At 35.3% G+C, this 16,681-nt stretch overlaps 1 protein-coding gene across 1 annotated transcript in view; it reads right to left on the bottom strand.

Moving 5' to 3' along the window:
- Positions 1–323: 323 nt before the first annotated feature.
- The window catches only part of LOC143637252 (putative sodium/metabolite cotransporter BASS5, chloroplastic), a 77,604-nt gene continuing 61,246 nt past the window's right edge, over positions 324–16,681 (bottom strand). The window contains exons 6-13 of the mRNA XM_077104689.1: positions 4,842–4,872; positions 3,281–3,331; positions 2,949–3,192; positions 2,556–2,749; positions 2,230–2,482; positions 1,154–1,407; positions 486–568; positions 324–386 (exon numbers count right to left, since the gene is read on the bottom strand). Of these exons, the coding sequence (XP_076960804.1) occupies positions 324–386; positions 486–568; positions 1,154–1,407; positions 2,230–2,482; positions 2,556–2,749; positions 2,949–3,192; positions 3,281–3,331; positions 4,842–4,872 (1,173 nt within the window). The remainder of the gene's footprint in view (positions 387–485; positions 569–1,153; positions 1,408–2,229; positions 2,483–2,555; positions 2,750–2,948; positions 3,193–3,280; positions 3,332–4,841; positions 4,873–16,681) is intronic.

Here is a 16,681-nt window from a genome sequence, read left to right as displayed (position 1 = left end):
CACTAAGGCACTATGATGGGGAACAATATAGTATGCAAGAGCAAAGGGTTAACCGTTCAAGCGGGTCATAAGAGTATATTCTAAGAAATATTCCACTTTAATGATTCACTCAACACTTCAAAAATGAACGACTTCACGAGTGTACATTCAAAATCCTTATTAGTTTAATTGCAACTTTGCTATCATTTTGAATCAGAAAAACAAAAGCATATAGCTACATCTATTAACTCATCTTTTGATGTGATTTCTTTTATTAACGCCGTTACGTTACATCTTTGTCATTATTGTCTAGTAGACTCCGTTAATTGTGTTCATATATTCCGTCAATTTCCCCCCCTGGCCCAAATCTTCACGAGAGAAAAGCCCATTAAAGACATGATAATGACCTGCAGAAAAAAAGTCAAAAGTTAAAATATGAAAGTTAGACTGTTTTGACTTATTTGTCTATCTTCGTTTAAGTAGAAATTATATAGAAGTCAACTTACTGATATTGCCGGAGGGATGCTCACAAGCGGATCTTTGAAGAAGTTATTCGCTAATGCAAGCGCCAACAAGCTGCTTTGCATGCCTACAAAATGGGTGAGTAAACAAACAGGTTAGGTAATAGGTTAACCCAAATTACTATGACTCGTTAGGCTGTGTGTAATGGGGCGTGAGATTGGGCGAAGAAGGGCGAGAACACCGCCCCCCGGCGATATGTGGGCGAAAAGGGGCTGGGGCGGGGTTCTTTTATCGCCGATGGGGTTAAAATAATAATATTATTATGTTAATTTGACCGTTGTAACGGTCAAAAAAAAAATTAAAGCAATATATATATAAACATACACCTTCTTCTCCATTTCATATCCATTTCATACACAATTCATACCCAAATTTTTCAAAAAAATTAGCAAAATGAATCCTACAAACAACCCGAACCAACCGACACTCGTGGAACTTGCCGCTACCATGAGAGAAATCGTCAAAAAACAAAAAAAGTGTGTCGAGGAACTCAACGAGGCCATGAGAGAAACCGACAAACAACACTCCATGCTGACTGGGCGCCACGTGTCATAATTCGCCCCCAATTGTAGCCCCTCCACTACACATGGGCTTAGAGATGAAGCATAACCCAAATTGACTTATTCATAGATAAATGAATTGAAATTGCCACCTGTTTCATAGGATAAGGTCCTCTGGAGAGGTTTTACATCAGGTTCATTGTGAAATACAATTCCTGTTAGCGAATGTCCTAGGATAAATCCTGACAAATGAAACATGATCATAAGCAGTGCAATGGATATCCCAAAAGGGGATGTAATTGATTTCATGTTAATCGCTAGTGGAGCTCCGATACAGAAAAAATTCACCACAAGTGCTATTGGAGGCAGAAAAGGGCGAATCGCGCTAGATACTCGTGGAAACAACCTGAGAAATATTAACGCAATACAACATTTGTTAAGAATTTACTAATTTAGGCCTCAAGGTATGCACACCAAATGAATGTGAACGAAGTATGTACATGTTAGTTTGTTTAACTTTAACCGAACAAACGATCGAATATAAACAATTAGATGGATGAGGTTTTCTTGTTTGTGTTTGTTCATTAAGAAATAAATGTATCCGTGTTCTTTATGTTTGTTCGTAAACAATATAAAGGGACGGTACATGAACAAAAAATGAAAATAACTGACCATTGATGAACAGACTCAACTAAACATAATTAAAAGTAAATGTGAAAAAACCATGTGTATATTAACAAACGGAATTAAACAAATCTAAACTAATGAACACAAACGGACAAATATAAACGATATTAAATGTAGTTATGCACCAACGTACGTTCACGCACATAAATGAACGAACAACACATGTGTTTATATTCATTCGTTTAACAAAATGATCAAAACTTACTATCATGCACGTTCGTTTATTGAATAAACAACCATAATCAAACTTACCGCCCAATGGTTCACTGAACATTGGTTCGTTTACAGGCTTCTTCAAAGGAGTGTGTAAAAGAGGTACATTTTTTTCTGTTTTTTTTAGTTTTGAGGTCAAACTATACCAAATTCAAATGAAAAAAATGATATAAATTACATCACATATTTCAGCAGTTACCTTTTGAAACTACTACTTGGGTATGTTGTAGATAGATATGATGCAAAAATTTTAAAAAGGTTCCAAATTCATATGTTATTTTGATTCAAAAACTTGTGTCATTGACCCGAAAAGTCAATGTTTTCTTACCGATTAAGAAGCAAGCTAGCAACAACAGGCGAAACCACAATCTGTAAAATATTAGAAACCATTCCATTTACATCAACAGGCAACCGCTTTCCAAGAAGCAAAAGTGTCAACAACGGTGTGACAAAAACCGCAGAAGCTGTTGACAATGATGTCATCACAATGCTTAAAGGTGCCATTTTTGGGTCAGTTAGAAAAGTGGCATAATTCGAGAGTGTAGCACCGCTAACACATGAAGTTAGCATGATCCCGTCACCTGCAACAGACATTCTTGAGATAAAGTTTGTGTTTTTCTTAAAGTTAATAAGAAGCTGGGAATCGATGGGTACTTATGGAAGTCGGAAGCCCGAGTAGTGTCATGGAGAGTGTTCCAAAAAGATAACCAAGAAAAGGTTTAAGAACATATTGACCAATGTAACCAGCAAAGATGGGTGCTGGTCTCCTAAATGCTTCCACAAAATCTTGTTCTTTTAAGTTAAGTCCAACTGCAAACATTAAGAAACCTATAGCTGGGGCATAATACCTGTAATAAAGTTATGTTTCATATTATGTTTATCATATAAAATAAAATTCATTCTATACATAAGTACTAGTATATTCTCTAAGTCGGAAAGTCTAGTAAAACTAGACACGAGCTCGGTTACTAAATGAGCTATAATTTAAGCGCTCGTTTAAGGTTAACTTGTTTCAAGCTTTTAACGAGCCGATATTGACTCGTTTACCTGCTTGTGAACCATGTGAAAGAAGATGGATATATGAAGGCCAAAATGGTACTAACAAGCACCACTTGAGGCAATATCGAATTCGCATTCTGTGAAACTTCAAGAACAGAGATCGTCGTCTTCTTCTTCTTTTTCACAGGTTTCTGAGATAATTTGGAGTCATACTCCGAAATCTCATCTGAATCAAACGGATCCACAGTTCTACTTGCAACACATCTTCCGATCAATGATCGTGAACTCAACTCTGAAGTTAAACATATAAGTCACCCATTTTCATTAACAAGTTCATGAAATCAGATCTAGTTTGCAATTAGATGCAGAATTTGACGTACCGGATACCGAGATATATGGAACATGAACTGGAAACTCTAAGCAACTGGTTCCTGCAAAAGCAAGCAATAAGTTAGAGATCAAGTAAATAAATGTATACGCAATCACACGTAAAGTATAACGAATGTGTGTGTACACCTGTGGAGGTTGATGAGCATTTTCGCTGGAAAGTTGGATAGAGTAGTTTGGTATGGTGATGATGAAGTTGAAGAAGGTTACTAGTGTATATACTCATTGTAGATGGTTTTGGATTTGGGCCACTAATAACGAATAAATAAATAAAGAGAAGGTAGGCATCCATAGTTGACACTTAATAGTCAAAACCTTTGATTGCTTTCTAAGGTTTTCAATAAACTCATGCCGCCATCATGCATAAAATTGGATGTATTAATAATGGTTGGCCATTAGACCAATCTAATGATGGTTGTTATTTGATTGTAGATAATAAACCTTATTTTGAATGTAATTATTACGTATTATTTTGTAAATTCTTTTAAGTTCTGTCCTTTTACATTTACCTATGACAAATCAATTTGGAAACAAGTACTAGACTACTATCCTTGCTCCGTACATTTTTTTTCTTTTTATTCTTTAAAAATTTTGGTTTGGGTACGTTGTTTTTTATTGTTCAACATTTGCATGCCATGAAAATAAATAAAATACAATAAATATAGCCACCTCCAATTGCCGTCAATTAATACCAGAAAACGTCAGCATCTTCAACAAAACCGTCATTTCCGGCTTACCACCGGCCCAACTACCATTGAAATTTGAAACCACAATATCTCATCTATAAGTTAAATTTTTTTTTTTTTTTTTAAATCAAAAAAGTTTTAGAAACGGATTCCATTTTAGAAAAGAGTAATTAGGGATGGATATAAGTCGGGTATTTGTTAGTTATAACCCAGTTGTATATTCACTTATAAATCAATGTCTCACGCCCATCAGGTATCTGGTTACTCGTTAGATAACATGTACTACAATAAGAACTTATATTATTTTAGAATTTCTTAAAAGTCTATTAAAAACATATTGATTGGTAATAACAATACGAAATTGAATAAAATGGGAAACTATTGTATTTTTCACGAATATATAATTTGATAATTTCTTATGTTTGTTTAGAAAACAATAAATGGCCTACCGTCAAATTTGATTTTTTTTTTTGGAAAATATGCATTTCTTATGGAGGTAAAGCACCCTAAAGAAAAGGAAGGAAAATGATAAAAATAAGGAAAATTGGTTTTAAATAATCTTAATTACGCCCTATTGACAAATAATAGTCTCAACTTAACATTTGACTGGTGACGGTTTCAACTAAAGGTGTATTTGTTTTTAACGATACGCGACTAACGAAGCCTTAACTCTGTTAGTATGATGTTGCGGTGCATGCATTGTTGTTAAAAAAAATCTTATGTGGCATAAAAGTGAGCCCAGTAATAAAAAATAACAAATAGAAAAGAATCTCATCATTCTTCTCCATCCCCTATATCTTTCTGCATCTTCTTCCCCTAACCACCATCCACCTCCCACCACCAACCTGCAACCACCATCATCACTGACCTGCAACCACCACTACCACCACCTTCAATCCCTAATTGAAATCAAATTAGAAGCTGAAAGGAAGAATTAAATAACCTAAAACAACAACATGTTTCCAAAACCATGGATTCCGACAAGGAACCCAAATCACCTATATTCATCAAGCTCTCGTCATTCCATTCTAAACAACATAGACCGACAATCCGTTTGGCATACCCGGCCCGTCAAACAAAACTCGGTTAATAATCATGTTGCTTTGGGTCAAGTAGTAAGGAGCCGATGGATTTAGATCGGGTAAGGAAGAGGAATACATAGCAACATTCATCTGCTAGGTTTAGACAGAATTAAGTTTGTTTTTGTAATTATTGTTTTAAATTTCTTTTTTCCTTAAATATATGTTCAGAATTCAGATTGTATCGTTTTGATGTTTGCAGCTTTGGCGTTAACTAATTGCATTTGGCTATGTTTTTTTCGGTTTACTTTTTAAAGCCTCTAAAATCGAATGGATTTGGGGGCTTTTGGGTTGGTGTTTTGGGGAATTGCAGACTGATAAGGCAGTGCATAGTGGGGCGAGAGGAAGGGGCGAAAATGGGCGAGGGCGGGGAGTTATTGTCGCCCAGCATGTCTGTGTGGTTTGTGTGTGTATATTATTATTATATACATTTGTGTGTGATATATATATATGTGTGTATATATATATATGTATGTGTGTGTGTATATATATATATATTATTACTATTTGTAGCTCCTACACCATTACACCCTAAAAACAAATTTCCACCCCTTGCTGACTGGGCGCCACATGGCGCAAAACGCCCCAATTTGTAGTCCCTCCACTACGCATAGCCTAAAGGTTGAAATAGAAATGTTGAGCGAGTGGACTTACTTTTTTTTTATACAAAAAAGGTTTCTGCATTATGTATATATTGTTGTCTTTGAGTTGTACCATGTGCTTTGATGCTGGTTAAGACCTGCTACAGTTGGTTTGGTTGTGTGCATCATCAACATGGTCTTTATATGAGGCTGTTTTTCCTTGATTTTTGGTACTATTGTACCGTCGAAAGCATTGGCTTAACCACGTATGGTTTATCGCCAGGTTCATTGTCAAAAGGCTGTGATGAGTGTTGTTAGGGGTTGTTTGGATGTGCTTTTAGAATTGCTTTTCACTACGTGAAAATCGCCTTTTAGTCACACATGTGGTCTGGGCGATTTGCCACACTTCGGCTTAAATGTGTGGCTAAAAGGTCTTTAACCATGTTTGAAAACCTTCCAGAATGTTTTGGCCACACATGTTATTCTTCATGTGACCATTCTATACCTACTCAGGTACTTTTCGTCACACTTTGAAAAAAACTGTGACAAAAGCTAGCCGCATTATAAAAACGTGTGACGAAATGTGACCTACAATCATAGTTTGTTTGATCTTTAATACATGTGACCAAAAACACATGCATTAGCCACAAACTGTGACATTTAACTAGCCACATGTTTTAATAATGTGACTAAATCTGACAAACGGCTACTGTATTGATAAGAGATGTGTCTAAAAGGTAAAAGATATAGCCACTTATATTACGTTGTGTGACCTAATGTCACATTTTCTAGCCACATTTTTAATAATGTGGAGAAATATGACGAACAACCATTGTATTTATTAGTAATGTGGCTAAACGCTTAAAATATATGGCCACTTATACGAGGTTGTGTGACTAAAGAGTAGTTTACTTTTATTTTTCCTAAGTTTTTTATTGTCACGGATACACTTATTATGTGTGGCTATAAGTGATAAATGGTCACACTTAAATATTTTTAAGTGTGTCCAAATATAATTAATGGCCACTTATACGAGGTTGTGTGACCAAAGAGTATCTTAGTTTTATTTTTTATAAGTTTTTATTGTCACGGATACACTTATTATGTGTGGCTATAAGTGAGAAATGGTCACACTTAAATATTTTTAAGTGTGTCCAAATGTAATTAATGGCCACTTATACGAGGTTGTGTGACCAAAGAGTATCTTAGTTTTTATTTTTTATAAGTTTTTTTTTATTGTCACAGATACACTTATTATGTGTGGTTATAAGTGATAAATGGTCACATTAAATATTTTTAAGTGTGTCCAAACGTAATTAATGGCCACACGTTGATTTGACGAGTGGCGATGTCATCATTGTCTTTACAGTTTCTTGTGCCGCCAATTTCAAATTGTCAGGGAGATGTACCGCCTGGTTCCGATGGTGTTTAAATACCAATCACAATCACAATCACAATCACAATCTAGAAAATCACAATCACAATCACAATCCACAATCTTCTTCCGAGTAATTTCTGAAAATGGCTTCAACATTGATCATACGTAAACTGGGTACTCATGCCCCCATCTACTACGACCCCACATTTTTCACCATTCTTTTCCACTTTTCTTCCGGCACCGTCCGAAAGAATCAAAGGGTGAGGTTTGTGGACTATGTCCACCCTCAAACCTTCACGTACCAACAACTTAACCGAATGGTTAGGTGGCTTGGGTACACCACTGCTGACTATTTCAGCATTGATATGGTAGTCCCGGGAATCGAGGTGGCGTACATTGAGTTGAACGACTTGGAGGACTTCAAGGCTATGTCCTGATATGGGGCATTCCATACTCAGGTGAACCTTCACATCCAAAGGCTTAAGGACTCCACCTACACCTCGGATGGCATGTACGAGAGGATCATGCCCTCTCATACTCCAGAAGAGAATCCATATGTAGATTCATATACGGAATCTGATGGTAGGACTCTAGAAGCTGAGAATCCGATTGATGTAGATTCAGATCTGATGCTAGGAGTTAGTTTTTTGTAATTAGTTTTTCTATATTAATGTAATATAATTATTATATTTTGGTATTAATATGTTATGTGAATGTTATTATTGTAAATGTTATTATTATATTTTGGTTTAAGCGTATATAAAGCGTATTGGATGTAGTTTTTTTAATTAACTTTAAAATAGATGTTAGTGTGATTGAATAACAAAATAGACCTAAAATTTAATTTTTGGTAGTTGAGACAATAATTTAATGTAGTTAAGTTGATTTGTAGCCTATCTAGTAAGATATAGTTTATTTAAAGCGTACTACTAGCGTGATATATATTTCCAAGATATAGTAGCTTATGAGTGTTTCTAAAGCGTGTGGAAACCATTTTGACATGTAGTATGTAGTTATACACTCAACAACCAACTATAAAACAACAGAGACTTTAATGACTGCAATAAAACTGGTGGCTGAAATTTATTAGGCTTTAATATATATATGTTATGTGAATTCCAAACTTGGCCAAACAGAAAAAATCTAAGGTTTCCACAGATCTTAAACTTCCCAAAGATCTTAACTTTTGATAAAATCCCTTCCAAAACTCAATGTCATCACCAAATCTTAAATTAGGTTACTGGTGATGGCATTGAGTTTGGAAGGGGTTTTTCAAAACTGAATTTTATTTGTTTAAAGGCTTCTTCAAAGTCTAAGACCCACAGATGCTTTGGTAAAAGATCTGAGTATGGAGGGTACAATTTTGGTATGCAGGTTAGTGAAAAGAAGGGCATAATGGTCTTTTTTTTATAAATGAGTTGATAATGTTTTGCAGGAAACCAGCTGTTAAAAAGTATGTTGAAACATAACCAAATAGAGGTTGTGAAAGAAACAAAACCATCAGACGAGAAATGATGACTGTCACCGATGGCCGGTTTGGGCGGTTTCGCGGTTTCCAACCGAACCATGAACACCCTAGACAACATGATGCATTTTTAGGCTTTCTTTGTATTAATGTAACTTTGATATAGCACGATTCAGTTATGAGTGTAATGACTTTATTGATCTTACTATGATACACTACAAGTCAATTGTGACTTTATCGATGTAACATGATGTATATTTGAACTTGACACCAATTGACCAAAATAGCCAGAAGATGAAATGAATTCAACAAACCGGCCTGTATAAGTAGTAATAGTATTAAAAATAACCAATATTTCTTTAGTTTGAATTATTAAGTACAAAGTAAAGAATGGTGATATCATGTATCACAACTAAATTTAAACATATATTTACATCTAACTAGCCGAACGAACACAACTGCTGGGTCGACAACCCCGATATCGGTCTCAATCTTCATTATGAATAGTTGTAGGCTTTTTCCCGGGCCTCCAGTAATCATCCGGGGACTCATTACGAAGCAGTTGATTTGGTTGTACAAGTGGCAATGTATTACCCTAATGAGGGAAAGTTACCGTACTAAATTCCTCATGGACCTCGTCATACAAATGGCTATAATTCTTAGGTGGAGTCATGAGGATAACATGCTTTTTTTCTAATTAGCTAATCTTGAACATAAAACACCTGGCGTGCTTGCGAGGCCAATATGAACGGATCATCCTTGTGGCCAAATTTGTTTAGGTCGACCGACGTGTAACCAAGAATATCATGTTTGACATGTTTACGGTCAACCCATTGGCACATGAAGACTGGAATTCTTTTAGTATGATAATCTAGGACTGTCCAAACTGCTCGCCGCTCGTTCTTCATTCGCTCGAAAAATGCTCGTTCGATTTCGGCTCGGTTTGGAAGTGAGCCGTTCGGCTCGGTTCGGTTTAAAAGCAATCCAAGCACGAGCAAAGCCTCGCTCGGTTTGGTTCGGTTCGTTTTGCTCGAATTATTTTTTATTTATTAGTTTTATATATAAAAGTATACTATTTTTTAAAGTTTTTAAAATTTCTCTCTTTTGTGTTGAATTCAAAGTTCAAATTTAAATCATAGTCACTCGTTTTATATATGTTTTGTTGTAAACTATGAGTTTTATACATTTTAAAGGTGAAAGTTTTGACAAATTAGAGTTGAAAGTCTTGAATTAATGATATTTTGAGGTTTTAGAAATTTAAAATTGGAAACTTTGTACGAAATCAAGCAAAACCAAACCGAAACAAGCCGCTCGGTTTCAAAACCAAACCAAGTTCAAGCATAAAGATATTGCTCGTTTCTTTAAATTCAATTCGCTCGGTTCGGCCCGCTTTCAAACCAAACCAAGTATGAGCATGCCCACGTTCGGTTCGGTTCGGTTCGGTTCGTGAACAGCCCTACCCATATCTCTTGCAAAACCCCAAAATAAAAGTTTTGTCCATAGGTCACCACGTCTTTTTTGATGTGCATGTCATCCGCCTCTACACCAACCCCGCTGTTCTGGTAAACTCTACCATCATGAGATTTTGTACGAAATTCAAAACCGTTGATGTCGTATGAGTCGTATTTGTAAACATTGCGGTGTGCTCCATGTGCAATCCACTTTACGGTTTCCGATATAGAACCTGGGGAGCCCGCTAGCTCTCTTTCAACCTGAATTTCATTACAAGGATTAGCTCTCTCTATAAAAAATTTTTAAAAATTATAGAAGACTTAATAAATTGATCTACCTTGTCGCGTAACCAGTCACCAAACTTTAAAGTATGCTCCTTCTCTAGCAATGCTTGTCGTTAACCAGGCATTTGGTTTTTCAAAGAGGTCTTGTGTTGTCTGCAAGTAGGAGTAAAATATATTGTGAATTAATATATATATATATATATGGGTGCAGTTACTGTACGCTAATGCCTTAACGTATGGTACATTCTGAACAAATATATATATATATATATATATATATATATATATATATATATATATATATATATATATATATATATATATATATATATATATGGGTGCGTTTGCTGAGCGTTTAAGTTTTCTGAGCGTTTTAGGTTTTTTCCTTTGTTTTTTGCCTTTGAGCGTCTCGCGTATCTACCGTACGTTAAGGCATTAGCGTACAGTAACTGCACCCAATATATATATATAAAATTTAGAGTATATATGTTAGTAATACTTACTCGATATACGGCGCTATTTCAGGCGTATTCTGCGGCACATAGAAATGCGCTCTCTTGAAGAGATCAGGAGAAACTTCAACTAATTTAGCTCCTGTGACAGGAATTGTCTCCCCATTATCATCATGCTTATCATGTGGAATACCAACAGTACTCTTGATGTTTTTTTGGTATTCGCTCAGAAACTCGATTATTTCTTCCGCAATGTTCTCCTCAGCAATGCACCCTTCTGGATAAGTTTTGTTTCGCACATGCCCTTTGATAACCTTCATACACCTTTCAAAGGGATACATCCAACGAAAGCATGGTGACCCACATAATTTTGTCTCTCTGACAAGGTGCACGGTTAAGTGAACCATGACATCAAAAAATGATGGAGGAAAGTACCTCTCCAGCAGGAACAGTGTAACTATTTGCTCTTTCTGCATCTTATCAAGCTCTTCTACAATGATTTCTTTGCTACAAATTGACTTGAAAAAAAACAAAGCCTGATTATAGTATTTCTCATTAGTTCTGGCATGATGGACCGTATTGCAAGGGGCAAAAACTGTTGCATAAGCATGTGATAATCATGTGATTTAAGGCCTTGTAGCTTCCTTTCTTTAAGATTCACCAAACTAGAGAAGTTAGAACAATACCCTAGTGGAGCCTTCAGTTTATACAATGTTTCAAGAAACATGTCTTTTTCTTGTGCTGATAATGTGAAGCATACTGCAGGCAGTTCTGTATTGTTGCATTTTGCTTTCGGTTGCAACTCCTTTTTAATCCCTAAAAACTCCAAATCCTTTCTAGCTGCCAATCCGTCTTTTGTCCTACCGGGAATGTTCAGCAACGCCCCGACAATACTTTCTGCCACATTCTTTTCAACATGCATCAAATCAATACAATGTTGGACAGGTAAATACTTCCAATAGCTGAGCCGTTGGTACCATATGTTGAACTTCTCCCAATATGGCTGCGGCGTTGTGTTATCCATTTTTCTCTTACTCCCACTTAGGGATTTAGATCCCTTTCCCCATTCATTGTTAATGTTTTTGACCTCGTCGTATATCTCTTCCCTTGTCATAGGCTCTTTAGCGGTTCTTATCTCCTCTTTTCCGTTGAACGTCTTTGTTTGTTTTCTAAAAGGGTGGTCATGTGATAAATACCTTCTATGGGCAGCATAACTCTGCTTCTTTGTGTGATAAATTCGAACACACTGAGTGTCGCCCCGACATACTACACAACCTTTGAATCCACTGTAAGGGTAACCACATAGTGTACTAAGAGCATGGTAATCATTAATCGTCCATAACACAACTGCACGTAGTGTAAACATTTCTTGTTTATATGCATCATATGTTGGCTCCCCGACCTCAAATAAAGATGCTAGATCGTCAATTAAAGGCTGTAAAAACACATCAATATTGTTTCCTGGCACTCCGGATATTAATAAGGAAAGCATGATGAACTTTCTTTTCATACACATCCAAGGTGGAAGGTTGTAAATGACTGCTAAAATAGGCCAGACACTGTGGTTTCTGTTGCCTCTATATACGTCGACCCCATCAGGGCAAATCCCTAGACGAAGATTTCTTGGATCGCTTCCGATGGTATCGGAGTACCTGTCATCTATGGCTTTCCATGCTGGTGAATCTGATGGGTGGCGTAAAACACCAGGTTTATTGGTACTCGTGGCGTGACATGTTAAATTCTCTGCTGTGGTCTTTGATTGAAAGAGGCGCTTGAATCGTGGAATAATGGGAAAGTACCACAGTACCTTAGCGGGCGTGTTTATGTAAGTTTTCTTAGTCTTCTTATCCACCTTCCACCTTGACTTGTTACAAACTGGACATGCTTCCAAATCTTTGTAATCCTTATAGTAAATAATGCAGTCGTTGATACACACATGTACCTTTTCGTATCCTGAGCCCATTGCCTTCATTATCCTTTTTCCCTCATACATATTATTTACCATTTCTTTATCTGCAGGTAGCATCTTTTTCAACAATTTCAGAAGTTCATCAACGAACTTATGAGATACCCCGTGCTTACTCTTCAAGTTGAGTAGTTTTACTAATGCAGACAAGTTGGTGAAGTCATGACATCCTTTATACAGGGGCTTCTCAACGTCATTATGTAGTTCTAGAAACTGTTGATACTTCTTGTCGCCTTTGAAATTGTCTTTTGTAGCATTTACCATTTCTACAGTTTCACAGGCATCTGTCGGAATGTTGGTGTCAGCAAGCCCAATATTATTATCATAATTAGTTGGAATGCAGGTGCAGGCAGACCCAGTATTATTAACATAATTAGTTGGAATGTTGGTGTCGGCTTCTCCATATTTTATCCAAGTAGTATAATTCTTATCAATTCCAAACCTGTACAAGTGATGTTCTACATTGTCTACACTAAGAGATACGTGGTTCACACAACGAACACATGGACATGAAATAGAAATTGATGGTGATGTCTCATTGCAATTACGAACTGCAAAATTTAGAAATGCCTTAACACCATCTTTATATGTTTTACTGCACCTGTCGCCTACTGATATCCAAAACTTATCCATCTTCCAAGAATTTTTTTATTAACTGTGTCATCAACGATATATATATATATATATATATATATATATATATATATATATATATATATATATATATATGAATATATATATATATATACTAATTAACGTCAATAAATGTAACTGACATTTTATTATGTATGACACTAAAAGCAAAAATATTTTGTACTCACCTGAGATTAATGAAGCTGTTTGGTAGGAATTAATTGATGAGAGTTCAATAAACACACTAGCAGATCATTTATTAGGGTTTGGTGAGATTATGAGATTTTATTTGGTCAATACTAATTGATTTGGGAGTCTTCCAGAAGATAAGTCGATTGATTGGCGGGTAAAAATGAAAATTTTAAATATCGGCATTTCGTTATTTAAATATTAGAAGAGGTTCTATTATGTTCTCAGGGTGTAGCTCAATCGGTTGAGGCGCTTGTGATTAAACATAGATTGCAAATATCGCGGGTTTTAAACTCAGTAGTGAACATATTTTTATTAAATTTTTATAATAACCTCTTTTATTAATTTTTTATAATAACCTCTTTTTAATGAAATAAATACACTGTGATTTTTAAAACACTCAAACTAAACTACTCATTAAAATGCATTTAAATCCGTTCAGAAACATAAAAATACATCATAATAGCTGGTCTAAAATCATAACAAAGTTTCTTAGCATTTAATTACAAAACTAATTAAAAGCCCTAAAAACAACAAGAAGCAAATAAAATACAATATCTTCACTTTTTTTTTCTGATTCAATCAGTGAAGCTACACTCCTTTCAAGATCCTCTAATGACTTATTTGCCCTTATCAAGATAGGAATTATGTCTGTACATCTTGTGCACACATCAGAGCTTGTGGACGAAACACAATCAGACCATATAAAGAAATCACATTTTTTGCCCTAGTTAAAAAAATATAGAGTTTAGGGTCAACAATTGTAGATGAATTCCAACTTTATTTGCAATTTCACTAACTTGAGATGCACAATTGTAGAACCTCCGATCTGGATTTTTGGTGGTCCTTGATGTTCTTAGAATGGCTTCTTGACCACAAAAACAATAAACCTGAGATCGATTGCTTCTGTTACTAGATGTTTTGGCCGTGATGAGATTTCTTCCATGGATGTTATGGTTTTTTTAAGTGTTTTATTTTAGTGTTTATGGGGGTGAAAAAGAAGTTTTTATTGAAAACAAAACTAGATATGTATATATATATATATATAGGAGGGTTACTAGCATATTTCCGACCTGGATTTTTGGTGGTCCTTGTTGTACACAAGCGCGTTACTAGCGTATTAGGATATTTATATATGACTTTGTACATTAGCGTGTTACAAGCGTAATAGAGTCGTTTGAACAAATATATAACATATTGTAACCTAATCGATTACAAGCGTTTTTAACAAAGAAAGAGATAGCCATTAGATGATCCATAAAACATGTTAAGAAAGCATTTTAAGATAATCCATATATTTACCAATCATCAAAAGATGCCATACAAAAAGTACCATTAATTACAATACATCACAAAAAACCAAAAAAAGAAAAGCTAACATCATCATCACTCCGCCCTGTCCACAATCTCCTTCCCCAGCTTCTTTAAACTCATGTTGGTTGACACCGTAGTTACGGTGTCAACCAGAGTCCCACACACTGAGTCGTAGCATGCAGACTGTTGTTTCAGATAATCAACAGCCTTTTCCTTAAACTCAGTGTCTGGTTCAAACAACATGAGTTTACATGAGTCGAGGGTCTTTGATTTTTCAAATGCGAGTCTAGCCCTAATCTCTTCGATTGTCTTCAACAAAGTTTCGTCTTTCTCTTTCTCAAGATTCATCCTTGCTTTCACCATGTTCTTCACGGTTTTGTCAGAAGAATACATTTTTATTATCTTTATGAAACTGTTAGTGTGATTTAATAACAAATATATAGACCTAAAATTAAATTTTCAGTAATTTAATGTAGTTAAGTTTGATTAGTAGTAAGATATAACTTAACTTAAATGTAGGCTATCATTACCAAAATATTTTTCCAAGTTTTTTGACAGGTGAATATAATTGTGATCAATTTCACAAATTAATTCTGACAGGTGATATAAATGCAAGTAATCTATAGTATAAACAAAAACACATGAGATAAGTTTGTGCGTTTCCCAAGCGTGGGACACCCTTTTTTTTTATTACAGAGTTACTATTCGTCCGTGAGCGTTTCCCAAGCGTGGGACACCCTTTTGTATTGCCTGTGAGCCTTTTGGTTATATATACCTACACCACATTTGTGAAACTCATATACCTACATACTTTCAAATTATTTTTTTAGTTAATAATGGATTGCTCGTTATCATCTACAACCTACAAGGATGCCCTCAAGAGGCAAATTAAGGATCAAATCGAGGCAGATAAAGCTTGCTGGGAGTGTCTTACTAAAGAATTTGTAAAGACTAGCAACAACTTGGATGCCAGGGATGTCATTGCAAAAGTTCTTACTCGAATGCCCGCTAGTACTATCCGAGATCTTGCTGTTTTGTTTATGGTTGATGTAGGACAGAGAGAGCTTGACCAGTTAAAACTTTTGGGCAAGGCAATTCTTGAACTGAATTGCTCAATGGAATTGAAGTTGAAGTTTCTTATGTCACTCAGAGATTAGTATGTGATGGTGTTTCATGAGTATTTATGATGTACTGGTGGTGTGTTTATATGCGTGTCACTCAGAGATTAGTAGTAATAAAATTTGTATGTTTGTGATGGTGTATTTATATGTGTGTTTTGGTAATAATAAAATATTTATGTTTGTGTTAAAACATTGATTCAACATGTAAGTATTATCTTAAAGTACATTACAAAGTGGTAACGTACATAGCATAACATAACAAGTATCTTAAAGTACATAGCAGTCAGTTTTGAAATCATTCAAATTTGTTGTTGATTTTTCTTAAGTTCAGCAATCAAATCTTCTCTGGTTAAACGAGTGTCATTATGTTCATGGAATAGCAGTGCTTTCTTGATAAGAGTATTTCTGTGTTGGTTTACATACGAGAGTAGGATTTTGCACAAATACTTTGACCTCAACCTTTTTAGTTGTTTCTGTTGTTTAGGGCATTCCTTTTTGAAATTACACCCCAATGGTCTCTTTCCATCATATGTCTCCATGTGTCTCATAGCAAAAATACCACAATCTATTCCATTATTTCTTGTTCTCCATGTCATCTTCAATCTACTGATTGTTGCTACTTGGATTTGCTGAGCAATGGGGTGTTTGATTGTTTTAAGATACATACAAAAGACGTTTTTCTAAACAAAATAGAAAGAAATTTAAGTATTTTGACAATTTTTATAACAGGTATGTATGTTTTTTGGGTTAAAGGTATATATGTTTACAAGTATATGAAGAGTCTTTCCGTATCT

Source organism: Bidens hawaiensis, unplaced genomic scaffold, assembly GCF_021521415.1.
Source record: "Bidens hawaiensis isolate Kalapana, Puna unplaced genomic scaffold, B.hawaiensis_p1.1 tig00000636_1, whole genome shotgun sequence".
Classification (NCBI taxonomy): domain Eukaryota; kingdom Viridiplantae; phylum Streptophyta; class Magnoliopsida; order Asterales; family Asteraceae; genus Bidens; species Bidens hawaiensis.
This window is presented reverse-complemented; position numbering and strand designations above follow the sequence as displayed.